The following is a 24,490-nucleotide window of genomic DNA, read 5'->3' as shown; positions in this document are numbered from 1 at the left end:
AGTCATACCCAGCTGCCAGTGCGGTTGAACCACCTGAAGATGTCTGACAGTTGCTCCAAGGGAATATTGTGGAATTTGCACAGCATCATCTGGTGGCAAAGCCGTGAAGACTATTTACAACATACCTGCTGGTTAAGGTTGAAGAGTAAGATAGTGTTGATTTGACGTGGAATTTCCCCGGGGCATCAGGCATCTTATTTGACCCATGATAGAAAATATGGAGACAAATGACCATGTGGCTACAGACATTAATACAAGAGGTATGAGAATGGAACATCCCACATTTGTTATAGTGATGAAACGCAAATATGAACAAAGTAGTTCAGTGAGGTAGGAAATGAGTGTTGAATGCAGCAATATGAAAATTCTGGTGTGCTGAGAAGATGAGGTTCGTTATCATTCATTTGGTGTTCTCAGGCACTGCCTGTATTCCTCAGAACAAGGTTATATTTAAGGAATCAAAGTCTAAGAGATCTCACAGTAACCACTGTGAGATGGTGTCTAGTTATTTCAACCCTTGATATGAACCAGTTTTCCATACCTTCCCAAGTTCAGTCATTAAGTTTGAAAATGTCAGCATTCACTCAGTGAAAACCAACAAAGCACAAACTACATATACCAGGCAATGCAATATTATCACTTATTTATTAATCGACCACATCTCTCACAACTTGTAACAAACCAGAGTGGAATTGCAGCTGCTTGCCAATGCCCATGAGGTTGCTTGATGTTATTGTGAATTAGTGTAGTCTGAAAAACAGATGCTGCATTTGGAAAGTTTGTAGACTGGCAGACTGATAAGACATGCAACCCGAAGATTAATAACGAGAAATCAGCAAGTGTTCTGTTACGGAGCCTGTCATAGTAAATCTTCATGAATTGAGTTCCTGTTAGTCAAACAGCTAATATAGTGCTTGAATCTGTTGGTCTGAACTAGCTAAATGCTAAAGTAATTCTAATGCTATCTGTATGGCTGTTAAGTGTATAGTTACATTCAAGATTATTAATTGTTAAGGATTTTGTTTTATTTATGTAGATGCAAATGGTGATCTCTAATAGCTGTCATGTGAGTGCAAATTAAAATCTCCCTCCTGCAAAAATAATGACATGTCTTATGAACTGATCAAGGACAAGACTGTTCACACCCAAATGTTCAAACCTGACTGGTTACTCCGGTTCATTTGTATAGCTAAAGCAGAAGTGTATGATGAAGAAATAGCATTATTTCTAAATAAGCTATTTTGTCACATACTTGAGCAATATCAGATTTTTTATTCCATACAAATCAGTGGGTTTTTCTTACTTAGTTTCATATTTGTTGTTACTGTGACAGCCTGTCTGTCTTGGTTGGTACAAACCACATACAGGTATCACTGAGTCGTAGACAGACACAATGAAAGATTGCTAAACAATTAAGCTTGAAGTCAGGTGGTTTTGTGTGAGAGAGATGATAAAAAGACAAAGGGGAAAAATCTGTGTAACTCTGAGGGATGCTTCTGTTTAATTAAGACATTCATTTTTCAGCAGCATCTGTTAATTCTTCTTCACTCGTTGTTTTTAAATATTTCAGTGAGGTATAGAACAGTTTTCAGTATTACAACAGGCATTCTATCTGTAAGCTTTCACTGTGTTTCATGTCTATCATATGTTTTAATTTTCTCTCCTTATTTCTGACTACATATGTGAAGGGTTACAAGTCACACATTTTCTTTCTTGCATTTATATTATGTTTTGTATGACCTACATATAATATATTATCTTAATTTTTTGGAAATTTCAGCTGAGAAGAATGTTATTGTCTCGGAATGTAAAATTCACAATGATGCAAGTGTTGATGTTTCCAAAGATGGTGCACTCCTTGTTACACTGTTGCCATCCAATCGCATGTGTATTACAGCAATGCTTGGTGAGTGCACTAGAAACATTCAGAAATTGTCTTGTGTACTTAAGCTTCCTTTAAACTATGACAATGTGTCTGGAAGAGATCTGAACTAGTTATCATTAGTTTTACACTAGTGTGACAGCTCTTTTTTAGCACATACTGGAGAGCAGGTAGCAACGGAAAGATTTTCTAGGTGAGAACTGGCAGAGAGAGATGGGAAGTTGATGATGCAGATTCAAAGTAGATACAGGAGACATGGGAGAAAGTTAGTGATGTATAGGGACTGATAATATTATAATCTTCCTCTCCATTTAGTCAGCCATTATGTGAAAAAAGTTTCAAAAATGAAGTACTGTTTTCACTAGTTTTTGCCAGAGCAATCATTTTATTTAGTCATATCAAGTTACTCCATCATTTATCTCAGTGATTTTGTTGCTTGCAGTAACTTATAAATTATGTTCCTAAATTGTATAGAACAAATGTAAATATTGGGCCATTCCATGACAAGTGTTCTAGAGGTTACTGCATGACCATCACAGATTTTGATGAAATTGCATGAACATTCACACATGTTTCCAATAAACACTGGTAAAGTTTCACTACCACTAATTCAATACTTTTGGAAGTAAAGTCATTTGTTTGACCCCATAGCACTACTATCAATAATGCACCCATGAGTTTTTGGCAAATTTGAGACATATAATGTCTTTGGCAATACTTTCTTGAAGGAAACAAAACTAGGCCATCTTGTACAACTTTTTTTGCATTTTTAAGTGAAATAAAAAAAGATTCCAGCAGTTTTTATGTGGTTAATTTGAAGTTGTCTGCCAAAAAAAATAGAAGCTTAAAAAAGTGAATTTTAGCTTTTTGTATCTTTGGAAGCAATTACGAGATAAACCTGAAACTTTGCACCTAATAGCTTACAAATACAAGGTCTTATAATGTAAAATTTCCTTTTCCTACTGGTTTCTGATAGTTCACAAATTGACAATTTTTCTAAAAATGCCAAAGTGGCTACTTTTGGCCCACTTTTATGAAAAAGTGTCTTCCGCAAACTCTCTTAAACCAGTTATTAGAAAGGCCATGTTCCGAACACCTAAAATACTGCATTTGGTTTTGCAACATGATCATATAAGGCCCTAAAAAAATAACAAAATGGAGGTACTTTGAAAATGGGACCATATTCCGCTGGTACTCGAATTACATCTGACATCTTTTATTATATCCAACAATTGTTTAGTACTGTCTGGAAAAGGCAATATCAAAATTCTTGCTGACTAGGATGCGAAATAAAATCTGAATTACTCAAAAAAGGGATTTTTTTTTATACAACTCATCATGACTTATTTCAGTCTGTTTTGTGCTATAACTACAGACTAAAATTGGTTATAAACTTCACATATTAACTGTGCTTTACCAAGGCAATCAAGATAATGGTAGTAAAATTGCTGCGCTGCAACACACATCATATAAATAGCCTTGTGGTTCTACTCCAATCACATTGTGTAAAATTAGTGAAGTTCATAGCAGTTTTTCTGACTTTTGGAATGGATTCATCTCATAGAGAATTACTGTATTAGTATGTGTTTTTATTGTGTATTGCTATTATTGAGCTAGCTAAATTCCAGTTTGAGGTATAGTAAACTTTGTGTTAGTATAGTTGGCGGTTTATCTGGAACGTTAGAGTACTGACGAAAAATTGTATAAATGTGTTGCTGTGATTCATTTTGGCTTAATCACTGCTGGTTTACCCATCACCATAGGGGTCATGCCTAGTAGCTGTACAACAGCAGCCACAGGTGTGTTTCTTTACCAAAAGTTCAAAGCCTGATAAGTGCTTCTTTACACAGGATCCCAAGCCTAATGATTCATTTCTATAAGTGTCAGAGCTCAAAGCTGGAAGATATCTCTTTTAGGATCGTAAGCTTATGTTTCCTCCAAACTACTTGAATTTTTTGCAAGTTTCAATAATTTGCTGTAGAATTTCATGTGGAAAACTGTACTGCTGGTCAGATGATGTTGCTGATGGGATTATTTGGGAAGAAATTTTGGTTAGGCTGAACTCAAAAAATTACTTTTTTTAAATGTGATAGCTTCAGATTATTAGGGCCACAAAAAAGAGAAAACTATTCTTTTTATTGTATTCCTTATTCCATTTCCTTTGTTATAAAAATCATAGAGCTGAATGCTGTAGAGATGTATAACAAAACAAAAAAGACTATTTGTTTGCAGTTTGCCTGACAATCATTTTCCACAGACAGTACTAAACAGTTGTGGAATATTTTAAAAGATGTCAGATTTGATTTGAGAACCAACAGAAGCAGGGCCCAATTTCAATGCAACTCAAACTTGCTCTTTTTTAGGGCCTTATACGCTCACATTGCTGGTCTTTCTAATGAAAATAGTTTAAAATAGTTTGCAGAAGATTTCAACATTAATGGGAAATATTGTAAGTAAAAATGAATATTCAATAAATTAATAACTTGTATTTCACTGAGTTTCATTTTGGTATATTCACTGTGGCATATGGCACACACAGGTAACAATCATATGGCACTATGGAGAGACTTTTTGAACACCCCGTATATTCTAAAAGGTAAACTTTAAGAACTTGTTCTTCTTTTTGACCCTTAACTGTTTTCTTTGGTTTTCTCTGTTTCGTGTAGATGTCAATTATTGACACCAATAAGAAGTGACCTGATCCAGTATTCACTCTTTGATGAACTCTGGTATCTCTAACATGTCCAGGAAATCCCTCTTTTTATTATTATATAATCTGTAGTAGAGCTGTATCCTTCTGGCCGGGTAAATTTGTGTGCCTTTCTGCCTAAACAAATATTAGTTAATTTTCAAATGATTAAGGGCAGTAAAATTTCTGAGTATTTTTCCGTTTTCAGTCAGTGATCCCTTTAATTTTGTTCCTTGTGCATAATATATTTAACCATTAACTACTATGGATCATCTCTCAGACCACTATGATTTATCGTCTCATGATATGTCACACACTCCTGCAAAGTAAATTGTACTCTTCTGTGTACCATCCTGTTTAATGGTAAGCCACATGTGCCATAACTGCTGTGATCTGTTTCTTATTTTTGTACGTTGGAAGGTCTCAGTGTTTGCGCGTCTTTTTTGGTTGAATGTTACCGTTTCTCCATGGTGTGAAAATAGGATCTTTTATGCGATGTGTTTTACATGAAGTGGATGTGGATGTTCAAGAAGCAATGAAGAGTTCTTCTAAGAAGATTTTGACGACAGATACTTGGTGACATGACACTAATTCCGAGAAGGAAACTTTCAGTTCATGAAGATGCGACAGCTGATAACCATGGATAATACTGAAGCCAACAACTAGAATAAGAACAAAGGAACACAACATAACTTGGACTGCATTGATGGTGTAAAGTCTCATAGAAAATGCTGCTGTTTTGGAGATATGAGCCTCAAACATAGAAAGAATTCTTTGAAAAACGAAAAACCCGTGCCTTTTACCCTCCTTGTTTGAAGTGGAAGACCAGATATCAGTGTCAACTGTGTGGTGGTCAGATTTGTTTGAAGTTTTCAAGGAAGCTCTGCAGGTTATGTAAGCAGGCTGAAAGTGGTTAAAATGTGATTCAGGACCTCATAAGAATACGTAATTACTTCCGACTTCATTTTTTTAATTTTAAAATTTGGCAAAGTTTCTGTCATCTTAGAATTACAAGAGTACTATAGTTGCTCTCCATTGCAACAATAAATATTAAATTCAGAGTTGATTTCACATACAATCTCTCATAACTGAAGTTTGTTTTTCCATATAGTTATGTTTTGAATGTGTGATATTGTCCTCTGATGATATCCTGAGTAGGAGTAGAGAGGTAACTATTTTAGTAATGCATTAAACAAAAGTATACTGCACATTTTGCTGCATTTAAAACTTGTCAATGAGTTTAGTGCCCTACATTGTTATAAAAAAAATACAAATTATTATAAAGTTTACTTGCAAGGAATGTAGTTAATGACAGGAAATCGTAAAGAAATATATCCCCTAAACAATGATTTTATGTACAAAAAATAAAAATGCGGTCTGAGAGACCACTTCGTAATATCTGTTTTCCTATCAATATCCGTAGTATTTAGGGGTGAACAGCGACTTCATCTCAAATTGTACAGATCGAAAGTGTCACATCATTATTTCAATGTTTTTCTAAGTTCTGCAAGACACCTCTCAAAAACTAAATTATTTTGATGGTGGTGATGATTTTTTGAAACATTACAGACCTCTCTAAATGGGAGTATTTGTAAAAATGTCATAGCAAGAGAGAAAATAAAAAAAAAGGTCATAAAAAGGAACAATTGATAGATCAAATTATTTTTAATAAAAACCTTGTTCACAATACTATCAGACATGACTAACACATACACACTTCTGAGTTTTTTCTCATCTTTAATTTGGAAAATTAAACTACAAAAATTTATAAGTTTTAGCAGACTTCAAAATTATGTTTTGAAAATATGAATAGTCACAGTATGTTAATTCGTCTTGAGAAATAATAAGTGGAAAAAATTGCTAACTGTCAGCTATGACATTAATGCCTGAAATTCTTAAATTCTAAAATATTTCTACATAAAGATAAGAGAATCTGAAACTTTTTGCTTCTGTGTAAATTATTTTCTCTAAAATCCTGTCCTGAATATTTTAAAAATTGCATGGTACATTAGTTAGTCGCTACTTATGGAAGGTACATTCAGAGTGGGCAGTATTTTGTGGTGCAAAATTTGAAAATTTTTTTTTTTTGTTAGACCTAGCTACTTTCATATCAAAGAATTCCTGGACTCTTAAAAATTTAAATTGATTGCTGTTATTGAGTAAATGTAATGTAGAACTAGTATATCTTACTCAAAATAATTATTTTACAGCCTTGTAAGTGAGTGGGAAAACAATTGTTCATTTGCAAGCATTTTATGTATAAAAAAAAAATGGATACAGGAAAAAAGATTTGTGTATATATTTTTCTGTTTCTGTTATTATTCACAAATTTTTATTGTCTTCTGTCATGATTTTGCTTCTTTATGACATTCCAAGAAGTGAAATTGCCTACACCGTAAAAATCAATACTGCACTGTTGAAAACAGTTTTTTGCTGCTCTTTGATCTTTTATAGCCAAGCTGAATTTGCACATGGACAAGGATGATCCAACAAGAGCAGTTTTGACGAAATGGGAACTGCACACTGATTTGTTGATGATGGCAATTTGAAATAATTTGCCAGACCATGAGGTGTCGTAAAGGAAATGGTTACATCTTGCAGCTCATGATAGACATAAATTATTTGTCCCACCCACCACTGATAGTCATACAAACAAGAAATAAATTTGCTCACAACAAAGCCTTCTGAAGTAGACTGAGTTCTCTGAATTTCACACATAGTAACAGGCTGCATTTCATGAAGAACTGTTCTTGCGGCGTATATGCCACTCAGGAATGCAACCTGGTAATGAGTTGACTGAATTCCCGCCACTGGCATCATAACAGACCTCTCTTGGCTCTTTTTTTAAAACAGAATTTCCGTAATTTACTTTCATTTAGAAATAAGAATTTTATGTTTTGTAGTAGGTTTTGTATGGTCTGTACAAAACCAATACCATCTGTTATAGCATCAACAGCTACATGCTGGAGATTAAATCAAGTTGCAAGGTGTTTACAGAGACCTGCTACACTGTCACATGCCCTTTTTCCAAGATCTGTTGCTGAAAATATCCATTTCTTGTCTTAATACCTGTACAGTGTTTTCCAACTCGTAAAACTTAAAAGCAGTTTTTAAAATGAGATGCTGCACCGTTAGTCACATACACATGTTTAGGTACTGCATGGCCTCTAAATGCTATGTCGTCAATATCATGCTGACAGTATAGCATGCATGTGCACTGTCATGAATGAGATCATCACTGACAATAGCAAAACAGTGTGATATTCCAAGGAAGTGAGCAACACATGTGAATATTGACTCATGTGGTGTGTGCCAGTGGTAACTTTGAACTTTGTTCCAAAAAGCAAAAGACCAGTTCTCAGCAGAGTTGAAATGGAGAACTAATGTGCCAGTATTTCTACTGTGGCCTGTCTTTGTATCCTGCAGTTATGAAGGTGAGCTACTCTTTTCAAGACTCAATGCCTCTAACTTCCCTAGCTCTACCATCTTCTTCACAAACTCTCCTCCCTCCCACAGTGCATATGTTACTTCATTGTCAGTATCATGAAGTTATACTGGTTTAACAGTTGTCCCTTCAGCACCAGGAAACACTTCACACTCCTGCGCCCAACATTTATCTTGTGGCTCTTGACACATTCACAAAAGCATCAGGTCTATAACTCTGCACTTCCTCCCTGTGATACTGTTGTTTTTAAATTGGCGTTCTCCTTTTTCATTAGGAGATATGCTTCTCTTTCTGATCTTTTTGCCATTTTCACTAACAGAGAAAACGTCAGCCTGATTAGGATTTTGCATGCTGCAATCTTTGCCATCACTTAGGTAAAATTACAGAGCAACATTAAGCATATCCTCTTACAATGGATGCCCACAATAGGAATCTGGGTGTGTGCAAATGTTTTCATTCTTTATTTTAGGAGGTTTTGTAGCTAAACAATTTGAGGAAATTGGTATGTATGTCTGAATCTGCTGCTGGGAATATCTGCCAGGTATCAGTGTCAGTAACTGTACCTTCTCAGTAGGTGGCTGTGGAGATAGCAGTGTTTAGGTTTTCAAACCACACATCACATTGGGTGCAGATGTCACTATTTTCAGGTTCTCCAGCAAGTGCATCTACATTATGCACTTTGCAAAGGTTTTAAGATGTTGCTTGTGTGAAACTTGTCTCAAGTTCTTCCACTTTTCTTTGTACATATCATTTTCTTCTTGTGCTTATTATCTGGCCTGATCGTTTAAGGGGTCATGTATTAGGGACTAAAACAGAAATGCTAACATTCAGTTGGATCAACAACTTCACACCCAGGAATATAAACATCTGCACTGCATTCTTCACTTTTGCATTCCGGTGAAGGTGATTGTTCAGGTATAGCAATTCCTGCACAATGGATGTCATGGTAGCACAGTTATTTGAGGATGAAGATAGCTCTGCAACACCTCCAACAGATTTCCAACAATTGTGAAGTGTTTCTCACATTTCTTAAACACGACTTTCTTGTATCTTTTTTTCATAGTCCACATACCTCACCTCGTGTTCCGCATTGATGTTGTGCCTAACAAAAAAACTTCAAACCAAACACAAAAATCAATACAGAATGATTCATGTACAAGCTCTCACTCATTTTTTATAAAAAGAGCAGAGCTGGAAACACAGTTGCCAACACAAAATATTACACAGGAAATTCAGTGATGCTAAATACGCAAAATGTTGGAAAATTCCTAACGCTTTACACAGGGGAAAAAAAATACCCACTTCAATTGCAGTAACTACTAACACATTAACCAAACAGTGTAGCGTGCAATTTTCCTAAATTTTGTAATGGAGATTTTTGAGTTAATAATTCGTAGAAACTCATAAAAATGAGATTTTTAAAATTTTCAATAATAAATATTTATGTAATATAGAGAGTTGGAGCAGAGAAGATAATGTTTATAATTATGTCATGAAAAGGACAGTTGCTAATTTCCATATAGTGGAAATGCTGAGTTGCAGATAGACGCAACAGAAAGACTGTCAAACAAAGCTTTTGGCCAAACAGTCCTTCATCAGATCTAGACGACATACATACACACACTCACAAATTCAAGTGCATCCCTCATGGCCAAGCCCATGGCTGCCAAGACTGAGACTGTGGTCGTGTGCGTGCGAGTTGAGTTTGCATCAAGGGGTGTGCGTGTGCGTGCGCGTGCGCGCGTGTGTGTGTGTGCGTGCGTGTTCGTGTGTGTTTTAAGAGTTATTTACAAAATAGACATTTTTCAAAGGACAGAACCTACACATTTTTCAAAGGACTGAACCATCTACAAAAATCAAGATGAAATTATATAGCGGCATACTATATATTGTTTTATAGAGCAATTCAATATCATAAACTTACGTCTCCTGCATGATTTAAGGTGAAATTGCCCTTAAGTATCCATGGTTTCATCCTCATATGCTGCCTACAGTCACAGCAAACACATAAAAGAGGTTTTGATCATTTCTGCTGTGAAGTGATTATTAAATTACTATATCTTTTGTATCAATTTTGAGGTATTTGAGTGTACCATTGGGAACCCACAACATTTAATATTCAAAGGTACTGATTTATGCTTCTTTATTTACACTTGAACTGTACAATAATTTGTTAATTAATTAATTACAGTTATAGAAAAATGTCAAAGGTACACTGTCAGGCTGTTCTGTTATTGTAGATTACTTTCTGTGTTTTTTCTGCTTTTTCCCCTCCTCCTTGTGTGTGTAAAATTTTTAGATTGTTACCAGTATTGTTTACTCCGTGGCAAGTATTGTTCACTCCGTGGCAAGAGGTCTATTTGCATTTATCTCACACCTGATTTATGTGATTCTTGCTGAACCTGCCACAGCCTTCATATCATGTTGCTCCTTCGAATGGCCATTTTTGCTTCCCAGTGCTCAAGGTGTATTTTTAACTACTTTTTAATCAAGGCAGCAGGGGAGGCACTTCTGACTTTGCACTTGAATGGAAGCAAGGCTGAAGAAAAATAAAGATATACTCATAGGCTTTGTAGATGTACAGCAAACATTGGACAATGTGAACTGGTGCAAGATGTTTGAAAGTCTGAGAAAAATAGGAGTAAGTTACACTGAAAGGTGGATTATATGCAATATGTACAAGAATGGAGAGAGAGAATAAGATTGAAAGACCAAGAGCAAAGTGCTCGGATTAAAAAAGGTGTGGGAGAGGGGCGCTGTGTTTTGTCCATACTCTTCAATCTATATCCGAAGAATCAGTGCCGGAAATAAAAGGAAGATTCAGGAGTGTGATTAAAATTCACAGTGGAAGGATATCAATGATAGGATTCTCTGATGATATCACTACCCCCAGTGAAAGTGAAGAAGTGTTACAGTATTTGTTCTATGGAATGAACAGTCTAATGAGTAAAGAATATGGCTTGAGAGTAAATCAGAAAAAGGTGAAAGTAATGAGAAGTAGCAGAAATGAGAATATTGAAATATTCTTAACTTAACATCAAAATTGGTGATCACGAATTAGATGGAGTTCTGCTACCTTGGAAGCACAAGGACCCACAATGGATGAAGCGAGGAGGACATAAAAAGCACTCTAGCAAAGACAAAGACGACATTCCTAGCCAGTAGTCTGTTAGCATCAAATATAGGTCTTCATTTGAGGTAGAAGTTTCTGAGAATGACATTTTGGCCAGCCATTGTGGCGAAGCGCTTCTAGTCTCTTCAGTCCGGAACCGCACTGCTGCTATAGTCACAGGTTCGAATCCTGCCTTGGGCATGGATGTGTGTGATGTCCGCACGTTAGTTAGGTTTAAGTAGTTTCTAAGTCTAGGGGACTGATGACCTAAGATGTTAAGTCCCATAGTGCTTAGAGCCATTTTTTGACATTTGGAGGACAGCATTGTATGGTAGTGAATCATGGACAGTGTGAACACTGGAACACAAGGGAATCAAAATATTTGAGATGTAGTATTACAGAAGAATGTTGAAAAGCTGGTGGACTAATGAGGAGATCCTCCACAGAATCAGCAAGAGATTGGAATATATCTACCAAATAATTCAGGTTTTAGAATGCTAGTGCCACGCTGAGAAGAAGAGGTTAGCGCAGGAGAGGAATTCATGGTGGCCCCATCAAACCAGTCAGAAGACTGATGGCAAAAAAAAGTCCACCTTCATTGTTGTCAAGTATGATATATTGTACCTGTCAGAGTACTATTCATTATCTTTATTTGATATTTCTGTGTGCATCATTTATAGACTGCATAACATTGTTTCTTGTTTTTCAGGCGTATATAGTTTAGAATGGGAGTCATTGGGCCAGTGCCTGTACACCACAAGTTTTGAACAGAATGCTGTGTCTGTGTCACTGTCTCCTGCCTGCCGACACCTGCTGGTGGGCCTTGCATCACGGCGTATCGTACTTCCAACTGATCGCCCTACTGTAGCACAGATTTTTCGTATGGAAGATGCAAAACCTGGTCGTTCAATAGGAGGCCGTGGTCGCCTGTGTCACCTACGTGACATTGAACAGAATCGTGAAAATAGCTTTACTAGTCTGAATTGTATCCGCTGGGCGCCCGAGCCTGGCCAAGGCCTAGTTTATGGTACCAATACTGGTACATTGAAAGTGTTGCGCTAGAGTTTGTGTATCAAATTACTGGTCATATCTGTTGTAACTTGTTAAGTGACATTTAAGGCCACTATTGTAAAATTTTGTTCATTTATTCGATTTAAGCTGCGTAAGCATTGTATCACATGTATTGGACTGGATGATGATATCAGAACATTCTCTAAGTTACAGTTTTGTCTCTATAGCTTGTGTTTTTCACAGATATTTGGGGTTTATCTGTTACAGCTATAGTCTTGTATAGTCACTCATTCCAATATCATTTACAAGGCATTTGCACATATACTGAACAGATACTGACATTTCATCAAATGGCTACCAGTATTAGAGGACGTTTTTAAACCTTACAACTGACAACAACTGTCTCTTTTTATATATATATATATATATATATATAAAGTCCTTTCTTACCATATACATTATTTCCTCTCAAGTCAGTTTGGCTTTGTAGGAGAGGAAGCACAAAAATAAAGGCCATTGTCAGTGTAAAACATCAAATATTTGCAAAGTGACTGTATGAAATTTCAAGTACTAATCCTTATGCAGCCAGTATTATTAGATGAGGAGGTTATGACATATGTCAGCTTAGTGTTACAGGCAATTTGTTTGTTGCTTATAATTTTTCCAAATAAAAAGATCATTGTGCTTTGCATGTAGTATCACCTTACTGATGAATATGAATGTACTTGTGCCCACTCTTCTGCATCTTCCTTATTAATTTGATGTGATAAATATTGATAATTGGTTAAAATGTATGGTACACCAAATATTTGTGTGCAGTGGCTGTTGTAAAATAGTAATCTCTATTCATCCCAGTTCCATAACTACATTGTTTTCAAAGAGAAGGTTGTCAAATCACATTCCTGTTTAATTTATGTTCAATTTTTTAAAATAATCAGCATTCCACATGCACTTTCAGTGTGCAAGAGTATAGTACTGGCTTAGATTATTTTTGAATGAATTAAACTTAGCTTTTTGTTAATAATGCGTGATTGTGAAGTTATTATTCTATCCATTCATCTCAATTTATAAACGAATAGCATCTGTGAATGAATTTTCTGTGTAAGATATTGAGGCAGACTGTTTTATATTTTTTTCATATTTACTTCATATTTACTTCCAGCCATCCCTCCCTCCCTCTTTTAGTATGTACATTACAGGAATGTTTTCATGGCAGCAGTGATGAACTGTAATATAAGAGATGAATAGGACCCTTAAAAATCAGTTGCATGCACAGTAGAGTAGATAATAATGTTCCTTGCGTTACACATTCACCAGTGTAAGATAGCTCTGTTCCAGATATTTTACTTATGAATAAGTAGAGGAACTGTGCACCATTCATACCAAAGTATTTGTTTTATTTAATCAGTTCTGGAATGTAATTGCACTTAAATCTTTAGTAAATTAGGAAGGAGAGCATTTTTTTCTTTCCATCTGCATAACACAATTATATTTTTATGTTTGTTTTTCTGTTACATTTTTGCCATGCGTGGTACTTTCTGACTTAAGAAATTTTTGCTTTATATTTTGACCATATTATGTTTCCATATATTGGTTGACTTGGAATAGTTGCAGTTTTGACTGAACAGAATATTAGTTCTATCCACCTCATGTTTGATTCGTACTTTCAGTGTAAAGTAGTATACCATTTTACATCACATGCTGATGTGTTTTATATAAAATCCTTATTTTGTTAAACGTTGTCTGGAGGAGGAAGCATTTTTGTATTCAAATGAAAAAGAGATTAACAAAGTATCTGTGTTGAGTTCACAACTTATTTAATTTTAAAACACAAAGTACAGAAAATTTTTCTTATCGCATCTGATTTTTCAGCCATATAGGAATTGTATTTCTTTTGGGACAGATGAAGTATTTTCACATGTAATTCAGATGCTGAAACTCTACATTTATGACTTGATGTATTATTATATGACAGAGATATTATTTACAGCATGTGATATTCCTCTCCTGGATGCAATAAAAGAAAGATAACTTTGTTCTTGTCGTGCACAAGAAAATTAGTAATTTTCATTTTTTTTTTTTTTTCTGCTGTTTGTATCCAATTTATTGTTCCTGTGATATTTAAGTGCATCAGTATATTACATGTGTGCATAATATATGTATTATATGAACAGTCATCATTTGGCAGGACTTCCATCCTGTTTCATATACACATTGTTACTTGTCAGTGTTCTGTTATGAGAAAGAATATTTTAAATCATTGTTGTAGAAATAAAATAAAATGCTTGTATTTATTATTCCTTGAATTGTCAAATTCTTTGAGTGAGATTATTTTAAACATAGTCAGATTTGACAGTGTTGCAGCTGCACTTCATGTTTGTAAGTGTATTTATTACAAACGTTATGTTATACACAGTACTCAGTGCTTTTTAATACTGAGAAAAGCACAATATTTTCAGCACATGCCAATGCGATAATATTTTTTTTATCTTTTGGAATAAGTAACAAAACTGTCCATATTCAAGTTGGAAAGTTGCGAAGCAGACATATATCTTTTTATAATGTTGATTAATAATATCTTTTTATAATGTTGATTAATAATTATAATTTTGTTTTTGCATGGATCCACAGCTTCAAAAAATTTTGTTTTGAAGAGTGTAATATTCTTTATTAATTGTATGATCAGGTCCTATTTTGACATTTGTTATTTTCAAGCACATTTAAAAAACCATCACATGATTTATCACATTAGACACAGCACATAAACCAAATTACTGTTCTACATATGAGGTCACATTTTACGCAGTCCACATATGTCGTCACATGTTGACATGGCTTTTATTCACGCATGATGTATATATGTATATGGACTATATAATATGCGGCATTATATGTGGAATAATAATTTGATTTATGTGCTGCATCTAATGTGATAAATCGTGTGACGGTTATCCAAATGTGCTTGAATATGACTTTAATGTCAAAATCTGCTGATCGCACAATTAATAAAGCATATAATGGTCTGCAATGGACCATGTTTTCCTTTACCAAATTGGTTAATCAGTTTGATTTACACCCTTTTGATGCAAGATTACACAGTAATCAAATTCCTGAAGATGATATCAAGCACTCACACAGTAAACTATCAGTACCATGCTGTCTGCTGAGGTGCGTTTAATAATGTTTAAGGTACACATACTGTGCTGTGGGGTGATCGGTAGGGCTGAAAATGAACACATTGCATATGCCAGAATCACAGTGTAGACACTTCTATTGCTCAAAGATGACCGGTTTCAGCAGTCATACCTCACCTTCATTTAATCTTCTGGAACTTGCTATAAAATTGCCATGTTACATTACATGAAATCGAAGCATGGATGGCACTCCCCACGTATACAACTCTTGATAAAAATCCAGTTGATGGAATACACACACTTGGTAAAATGCTCTCAAATGATAAAAAGCACACAGCCAAAATTATCATATTGTCAGTGCAAGCTGGTTGCGAACATGATTCTCCAAATCAAAGAGAATCAGGAGAATCATGTTTGCCACCAGCTTTCATGGACAGGAAGGATTTTAGCTGTGTGCTTTTTATCATTTGTATGCATTTCATCAACTGTATTTTATTGATGGCAGAATAAGACACTGAAACTGGTAATCTTGGAGCAATAAAAGTGTTTACACTGCAGTCACAGCATATGAAGCGTGCCCATTTTTAATCGTGTTTTCCAAGGAGAAATGAAAGAGGGGAGGAGAGCAAGAAGTACGTCCATTCAGCTATTTGATAGAGTATTTGTTGTTATGCATGAGGAGGCAAAGCGTCTCCTCCTCTTGGCCTAGTGTATTGAAGATGACACAAAGACTGGCTGCTAAAGAACAAAATTGACAGACTTTTGCTGGCATGTAATTAGCATGCAGTCTGGTCTTATTTTTTCCCAGTTTCTGAGATTCAGCAGCACTGAAATTTGGACTGAGACTGCTGTATATTGATATTTTGCATTGTTCATGTTGGTGACAGATTTGGTTAAGGCCCCACATTGGGAAATAATGTTTATTACTTCTATTAATCATAAGATAATAGTATCTGAGTGTGTCACTCACATTTATTGTAATAAATGAAAGAATTGGGAGTACCATGTGCAGGAATGTAAAAAGAGGACATTACAATCGTTAGATTTACATGAATTAAAATGGTTGTTTTGACAACGTCTAGTTAATTTTAAGTACTCCTTACAGGATGATATTACAAAATTGTTGATGTCGTCTTTCCATCACTACTGTTATAAGATAAACTAATTAACCCATTATACAGGGGAGGCAGAAAGGACGAACATTTTCAGCTAGTATTCAGGCTCAGGCAGTGGGGGGGGGGGGGGGGGTGTATGTGATGTGGTGTGGTAATGTGATCGGTAGCTCCTGCCATTTTGTTCAGTCAAGGTCATGGAGCCGAGGACCGTGCAACATCGTGTGTTTAGCTGTGATAGTTTTGTGTGCAATAGTGAGTCTATTGTTGTAGTGCAGCGTGAGTTTCGTCACCATTGCAATCTCAGTAGACATGATAGTGTTCCCACTTGTAACACCATTTCACATTGGGTAGAATCATTCCGAACACAAAGAACAGCTATGAACAAAAAACCTCGTTCAGTTAGAACACAAGAAAATGTGGAAAGAGTTCAGCAAGCCATACTCCATATACCTGGTCGATCTGCTAGAAGAAACCTGGCTGAACTGCGCCTCAGTAATCACTCAATAAGGCGTTTTTTGCATACTAACCTAAAATTTCATCCCTACAAAATGGCCACTGTGCAAAAATTAAACCCAAGAGATTATGAAAAGCAGCTACATTTTGCCCAAGAAATGTATGCCATATTTGTGCAAAATGACATCATTATTTTGCTTATGAGTGATGAAGTTCATTTCCATTTGAATGGAATGGTAAATCAGCAGAAATGTCGTTATTGGGCTAGTGAAAACCCAAAACTACTGCATGGGAAACCATTACATAGTCCCAAGGTGACTGACTGGTGTGCTGTGACAGGTACAGATGTTATTGGTCCACACTTTTTCCAAGACAAGAGCGGGAACGCTGTAACCGTAACCTCTGAATGATATAGAGAGATGATCACTCAATTCTTCCTACCTGAATTAAGAAGAAAACGTATTCCTATCCGGCGAGTGTGGTTTCAGCAAGATGGAGCTACAGCTCACACGACAAGATGGACTATGGAAGCAATTAAGACTGTTTTTCACGGTAGAGCTATTTCCCGCTTCAGGGACATTCATTGGCCTCATTCCCATGACCTATCCATGTGTGACTACTTTTTGTGGGGTTACTTCAAATCACGTGTGTACGTGCATAAACCACATACACTTGAAGAATTGAAGGAAGCTGTTCATGTGGAAATCGTCCAAATAGACAGAGGTATGTTGCAGAGAGTTGAAGCCAACTTCTGAGAGCGCCTTGAGAAGAGTGTCGCTGAAAACGGCCATCACCTGGGAGATGTTGTTTTCAAGCATTAATTTTGTTAAATGGCAACATTATTTGAGTGTTATTCTGCAATTAAAAAAAAAAAAATTTGAAGCACTCTTAACAAGGTATTGTTCATTTGAAAACCATTCATCCTTTATGCCTCACTCTGTATTAATGAAAATCCCATGATGATGTTTCCTATGCTTTTAACCATCACTCTGAGACAAACAAACATTGGAAGATAGAATGTTGCTGTGGTGTATGTGTGCTAAAATGCATATCGTTACAAGGTGGTGACTGGTCTGACTGTGGCATCAGATGAATATGCGGAGGAGTCGGTGGGCAAACCTGGATGGCTACTTTGTCTACTGGCTATGACGCATTGACATTTATTACACTCAAAACCAAAGTGCTGAATGACCTCTGAACTTTAGTTAAAGGGCGTTAATGTCAGGGCAGGCAGGGAAGACCCACCCCATGAGCATCTCTACACAACTCTCCCCTCACCCTACCCCCTGCTGAGCTCTCTATTCCTATGCTAAAAGACACATCCATTTGTCAAGAAAGAATTCCAGCTGTACTTTGTTGGATATCTGCATGTTTAACTATCTCCCACAGGCTAACTTGCAACTAAATTAATTATTCATGGCCCCTACTCTTACATAAATGTCTTTATATGGCACATTCCATGCTTTTTTAGGATGTAAGAATCTTGAAAAGAACCTTTAACATTCATAGCTAGCTTATTAACTGAAGTGGCTTGGCGTAGTTACTACATGTCGAGACTGTGTCTTTCCTATGAGTAATGCAGTGAAGTTACAGCTAGCAGGAGAATGTCATAGGCTGGCCACGATGAAGCTACAAATTCCCATCGAAACCTGAAATCTTGCATTATGAACAGGTGCCTGATCGGGTCGAAAGATGCAGCTGCCATCTCCGAATTTCTCTTCAACAGTGGGAAGCAAGAAGACGCTTAAAACAGAAATATAGGCCTGTGCTGTGATAGTGCCACACAAAACAACAAGGGATGCAAGCCCCCTCCATCAGAAACACGACCACACCATAACACCACTGCCTCCGAATTTTACTGTTGGCCCTACACATGCAGACAGATGACTTTCACCGGGCATTCGCCATACCCACAGCCTGCCTTTGGATCGCCACATTGTGTACTGTGATTCGTCACTCCACACGTTTTTCCACTGTTCAGTTGTCCAATGTTTATTCTCCTTACATCAAGCGAGGTGTCATTTGGCATTTACCGGTGTTGTGTGGTTCATGAGCAGCCGCTCAACCATGATATCCAAGTTTCCTCACCTGCTGCCTAACTGTCATAGTACTTGCAGTCAATCCTGATGCAGTTTAGAATTTCTGTGTAATAGTCTGGATAGATGTCTGCCTATTACACATTACAGCCCTCTTCATCTGTTGGTGATCTTAGTCAGTCAACAGACGAGGTTGGCCTGTACGCTTTTGTGCTGTACATGTCCCTTCACGTATCCACTTCACTATCACACTGGAAACAGTGGACCTAGGGATGTTTAGGAGTGTGGAAATCTTGCGTACAGGCGTATGACACAAGTGACATCCAATCACCTGACCATGTTCGAAGTCCGTTAGTTCCGCAGAGTGCCACATTCTACTCTCTGACGACGTCTAATGAGTATTGAGGTCACTTGATATGGAGTACCTGGCAGTAGGCGGCAGCACAGTGCACCTAATATGAAAAACGTATGTTTTTGGGGGTGTCCAGATACTTTTGATCACACAGTGTAGTATAATGGTATGCTATAATGTAAGCTCCATGTTCTGCCGGCACCTCCAATTTGTCAGCTGTGTTCAATTAACTTTTATTCTAGAAATATTTGCATCCATGCCACAAACCAACAGCTGGTGCTAGATGTGCAGCTGATCAGGCAATGGCACTTAAAAACCGTTCTGCGGTGACTTTCCTCACATCAATTTCCCTGCCTAATGAATGTCACTCCTGTCAAATGATGCCCCGCCTGCACAACACATTCATCTATGTGGCGTTGGAAGCTTTCCTTGACTCGGCGTAATGTATTTCCTGGGGCATTGCCGATGGCAGTTCTGATGCAATCCTTCAACTCAGGAATGTGGTGGCCAGAATTTGCAAGGATTTCTTGCGACAGACGTTTCCCAGTAGAGTAATTTCCCATTTTGGTTATATTTCCTGGCCACCTCGCTCACCTGACCTTTCATGCGCAGCCTTTTTCCTTTGTGACTACCTGAAGCAAAAAGTGTTCCAAAAACATTGTGCCACCATTCCTGAGTTGAAGGATCGCATCAGAACTGCCGTCGGCAATGTCCCAGGGAATACATTACGCCAAGTTATAGAAAGTTTCCAACACCGCCTAGATGAATGTGTTGTGCAGACGGGGCATCATTTGACAGGAGTCATATTCAAAAAGTAATCCACGCAGTGGACAATGACTTACACATTAGTAAATGGCATACCTTTAACTATTAATTGACATAAGAGGTAATAAATAAATTACAGTTACTGCCTGAGGGTGTGTTTTTAATACCCTACTATGAATGCTGCCACTCCTTGTATATAACAGACTTGTGCATAAGTCAGCTATTAATGAGGTGACAGTTTGAAGCAAAATGTTACAGAAATGTGCTTGAATTTGTTGATCTAAAGAAACTAAATGGAAGTTTCTTCTGGAGGGTGTGAGAATATACAATAAAATAAATAATATGTGGTGAAGAGCTAGAATGTATTGGAAAACCTCCTAAATTTAATTTGAAAAGGAAGTGCCACTTTGGACCTTTTAATGTAAATTTTCTTCTGAAAGATGTAAAAGGAAAGAAATTGGCATTACTTCTACAGAAGAACTTTGTTCAAATTTTAGCACTGTAGGAAACTGGATTTTTGGATGAGAATGTAGTTAACGTATTACATTACAGGACTTATGAAGGGAAACTATGCTGGAACAGCATTTTATGTAAAAAATGTCACAATATAACAAAATTTATGTCAAAATGAGAAAGAACACCTGTTACTAGTAAAGTGCCAGACTGGAAGCTATACCTGCATAAATTGATGTACAACTATAAATGAAGATGACAAAAGAAATCTGCAGAAAGTAAATCAGTTTTGAAATCTGAAATCAACACACCCAAAAACAAAGTTAAAAGACTTGTCAACTTAAGTGCATAAGTTGGAAGAAAAATATATTTAGGAAAGTAACCAGCACACTTAAGAACAAACAGAAATAATGAAAGAGTGATCAAAATATGTGAAATGCCCTAGTGGAAACCAATGTCCACATGTTTTCACAAAAAAGAAGAAAACTGGAGAATACGTAAATGTATAATAATTTCAGGTAGACCACATAGCCATATCACAGAAATTATGAATGTTGAAGCGTTCAGAAATAGGGAATACAAATATCATTATCTCTCTAAGGTTAAAATTCAATATCTCCCATCTAAAATATAAAAGAAACTCAGAAAATAACCACAATGGCTCCATTTGAGAAGAAGTCAAAACAACTAAAACAGGTGATTGGTGTGAATAAAAAGAAGAAACATTAGTACAAAGAGTGTGAAGAAGATATTAAATAAATAACTCAAAAAATATGGAGAAATAGAAGAGGTTCCAAAAGTGAACACCACCTGGAACAGTTCACACAGCAAAGGAGAGAAATAATTTAAAGAACCTATGAAAAATATCAGCTTACAGGAATAAAATCAAAATTTCATGAAAAGTAATACGAGAATTTTTTACCAAACTTTGAAACATGTACTTCTCCATCAAGCACCAATTATTTCTTTCAAAGATGAAAATGGGATCAAATAATAAGAAAAATGGTGAAATATTAACGTGTTATTTTGACTGTTTCTTAAACTGTCCAGTTCCAACAATTAAATTAGATTTGCAGCAACATCAGCCTATCTCAATGAATATTTGCCACAAACAGAGCTAGATAGATATTTGTGAAGCCATCAAAACACACACCAAAAAAAATTAAGTGAGTTGTTGAAATGATCAGAACCAAAGATTCTAAGAGATCTAAAATAGAAACGTAAACTTATGGCTTGGCCTTTTTTGGGTTCATAAACACTTTATTTTATCTGTCATTACTTTAACACTGTAATTTCATGTACTGACACATTCCATGACCTTGGAGATTTGCTGCTCAGTTTGGTCCTATGGAACTAAAAGTGTAAAAAAAGAATCCAGAAGAGAGGAAAATAGCATTAATCCAGCCCCTACTAACATAAACAAGGGATACAAACAAAATATCAACAAATATAAGGAAGTGTTACTTCTGCTAGTTGCATACGAAGTATTAAAAAATTCTCAAACAACTGGGAAATATTTGAGTGCTTTATGAAGGAGAAGATCCTGCACAGGACAGATATTTCGCTTGGGGGCAGATAGATACCATCTACAGGAAAATTAAAGAGGCCTTTGGAGAATAGCAGTAGCTGCATGAACATCAAAAGCTCAGATCAAAAACCAGTCTGCAGCAAAGAACAGAAAGGTGGAAGGAGTGTACAGACAGTCTCTACAAGGAAGATGAAGTTGCAGGCAATCTTGTATAAACAGAAGAGGATGTAGATGAGATGAGACAGGAGACACGATATTGCCAGTTTGATAGAGCACTCAAAGCCCTAAGCTGAAACAAGGCCCTGGGAGTAGATGACATTGTGTGAACTACTGATAGCCTTGAGAGAACCAGTCATGACAAAACTCTTCCATCTGGTGTGCAAGATATATAAGACAGCCAACATATCTTCAGACTTCAAGAGGAATATGGTAATTCCAGTTCCAAAGAAAGTGGGTGCTGACAGGTGTGAATACTACAAAACTGTCAGTTTAATAAGTCATGGCAGCAAAATACTGACACAAATTCTTTACAGAAGATTGAGAAAAGACGTAGAAGCTGGCCTCAGGGAATTTGGATTCAGGAGAAATGTGGGAATATGCAAGGCAATACCAATCCTAAGATTTCTCTTAGAAGATAGGTTAAGGAAAGGGAAACCTATGTTTACAGCATTTGTAGAAAACTATGCTGAACAATCTTAGTTAAACTCTCTTGCATCTTTCACTTCATTACCAGCTTAATTATTCTAAAGTTGTCCATGCAAAAATGTTCTCTTTTGGATTAACTTCTTTAACTAAGGAAACATGGCATCTAATACAACATACTCCAGCAATCATAACTGAACCATCCAATTTGGAATATTTTTCAAATAAATGCTAAATGTTTTGAATGTATATGAAGTGCGAGGGTATGCCGGAAAGTAATGCCTCCTAATTTTTTATGTGAAAACTAGTAAGGCTTTTTAAATAAAACAAATTCTATTATTATTCTACATCTTTATTCTTCATGCTGCAATGTTTATTTCTCAGTGTATTCACCTCAGTGATGAACACATTTCTCCCATCAAGAATCCATCAGTGTGACATTTTTTACATATCCACAACTTCATCTTTGCTTGCATTGCTTCACACTATCAATGTTAAGTCCTAGTTTTGGGAAAAAATTAAACATCAATGGGGCCATGTTGGGACTGTATGGAGAACGATTGATAACAATGAAACCAAGCCATCAGATTGTTGCGGATGTCGCAGTGCTGGTGTGTGGTCTAGTATTGTCACACTGAAGGAGAGGATGCTCCATGTGAAGATGATCTCTTTGAATTTGAAACTAAATTACAGAAAGCTGTTTCTCATACACTGACATTGTTATGCTTCACACCATCATGCTAAACACTAAAATTTGGAGCCCTCTAGCAGCAGAGACCTGCCAATACGTAGATGTGAACAATAAAGATGTAGAATGCTAATAATGTTAATTTTATTTAAAAAGCTGTAAGTTTTACTTTTACTTTTCAGCACGTCTTCGTGTATTCATTTGTAACATACGTTTTTTTTTAAATTCTGAAGATAGCTTATCTGCTGCCTCAAGCTGTTCCTGACAAGTTTCCTGAATTAAATTTAAGTGAGAATTGATACTTTTCTCACCAGATATTTTCTTTTGCCTTCAGTGTCTTATTTTGTGTGAACTATCAGTTACATAGCTTATGTCCATGGCTCTCTCAGCTGCTTTTGTCACTAGAGAATCCCACTTTTTCTCACAAAATAGAGTCAGTACTTTCAGCTCGTGATTGCATTGATCGAGTTCAAGTCCTCTTTGTTTTTGGTATATCTGAGTGTCATTCACTTCAATAAGCACTGCTGAGGCGCAGCGCCTTCGCATCGCTCCTGTCACTTGTTAGGACGATATCCTTATAGGCATGAGTCATCGACAGATGTCACCAGCTGACATGGACCTGACAAGGGAACCTCCCCATCGCACCCCCCTCAGATTTAGTTATAAGTTGGCACAGTGGATAGGCCTTGAATAACTGAACACAGATAAATCGAGAAAACAGGAAGAAGTTGTATGGAACTATGAAAAAAAATAAGTAAAATATACAAACTGAGTAGTCCATGTGCGTGATAGGCAACATCTAGGATAGTGTGAGCTCAGGAGCGCCGTGGTCCCGTGAGCAGCTGCGGAATGAGAGATCCTTGGTTCAGGTCTTCGCTCTAGTGAAAATTTTACATTCTTTATTTTCACAAAGTTGTGATCTGTCCATTCGTTCATTGACGTCTCTGTTCACTGTAATAAGTTTGGTGTCTGTGTTTTGCGACCGCACCGCAAAACCGTGCGATTAGTAGACGAAAGGACGTGCCTCTCCAATGGGAACCGAAAACATTTGATCGCAAGGTCATAGGTCAACCGATTCCTCCACAGGAAAACACGTCTGATATATTCTATACGACACTGGTGAGGGCATGTGCGTCACATGATAGGAATATGTTGTCCACCCACCTAACTTGTACACTTGGCGAA

General features: G+C 36.6%; 1 protein-coding gene across 1 annotated transcript in view; it reads left to right on the top strand.

The window, feature by feature from the left end:
- LOC124591436 overlaps positions 1–12,550 on the top strand; it is a 312,247-nt gene extending 299,697 nt beyond the window's left edge. Inside the window, exons 24-25 of the mRNA XM_047131731.1 lie at positions 1,781–1,906; positions 11,838–12,550. Of these exons, the coding sequence (XP_046987687.1) occupies positions 1,781–1,906; positions 11,838–12,190 (479 nt within the window). The 3' untranslated portion in view covers positions 12,191–12,550. The remainder of the gene's footprint in view (positions 1–1,780; positions 1,907–11,837) is intronic.
- The last annotated feature ends 11,940 nt before the right edge of the window (positions 12,551–24,490 follow it).

The sequence above is a fragment of the Schistocerca americana genome, chromosome 2 (genome assembly GCF_021461395.2).
Source record: "Schistocerca americana isolate TAMUIC-IGC-003095 chromosome 2, iqSchAmer2.1, whole genome shotgun sequence".
NCBI classification, from domain to species: domain Eukaryota; kingdom Metazoa; phylum Arthropoda; class Insecta; order Orthoptera; family Acrididae; genus Schistocerca; species Schistocerca americana.
Note: the sequence above shows the minus strand (reverse complement) of the source record. Positions and strands in the feature narration are given on the sequence as shown.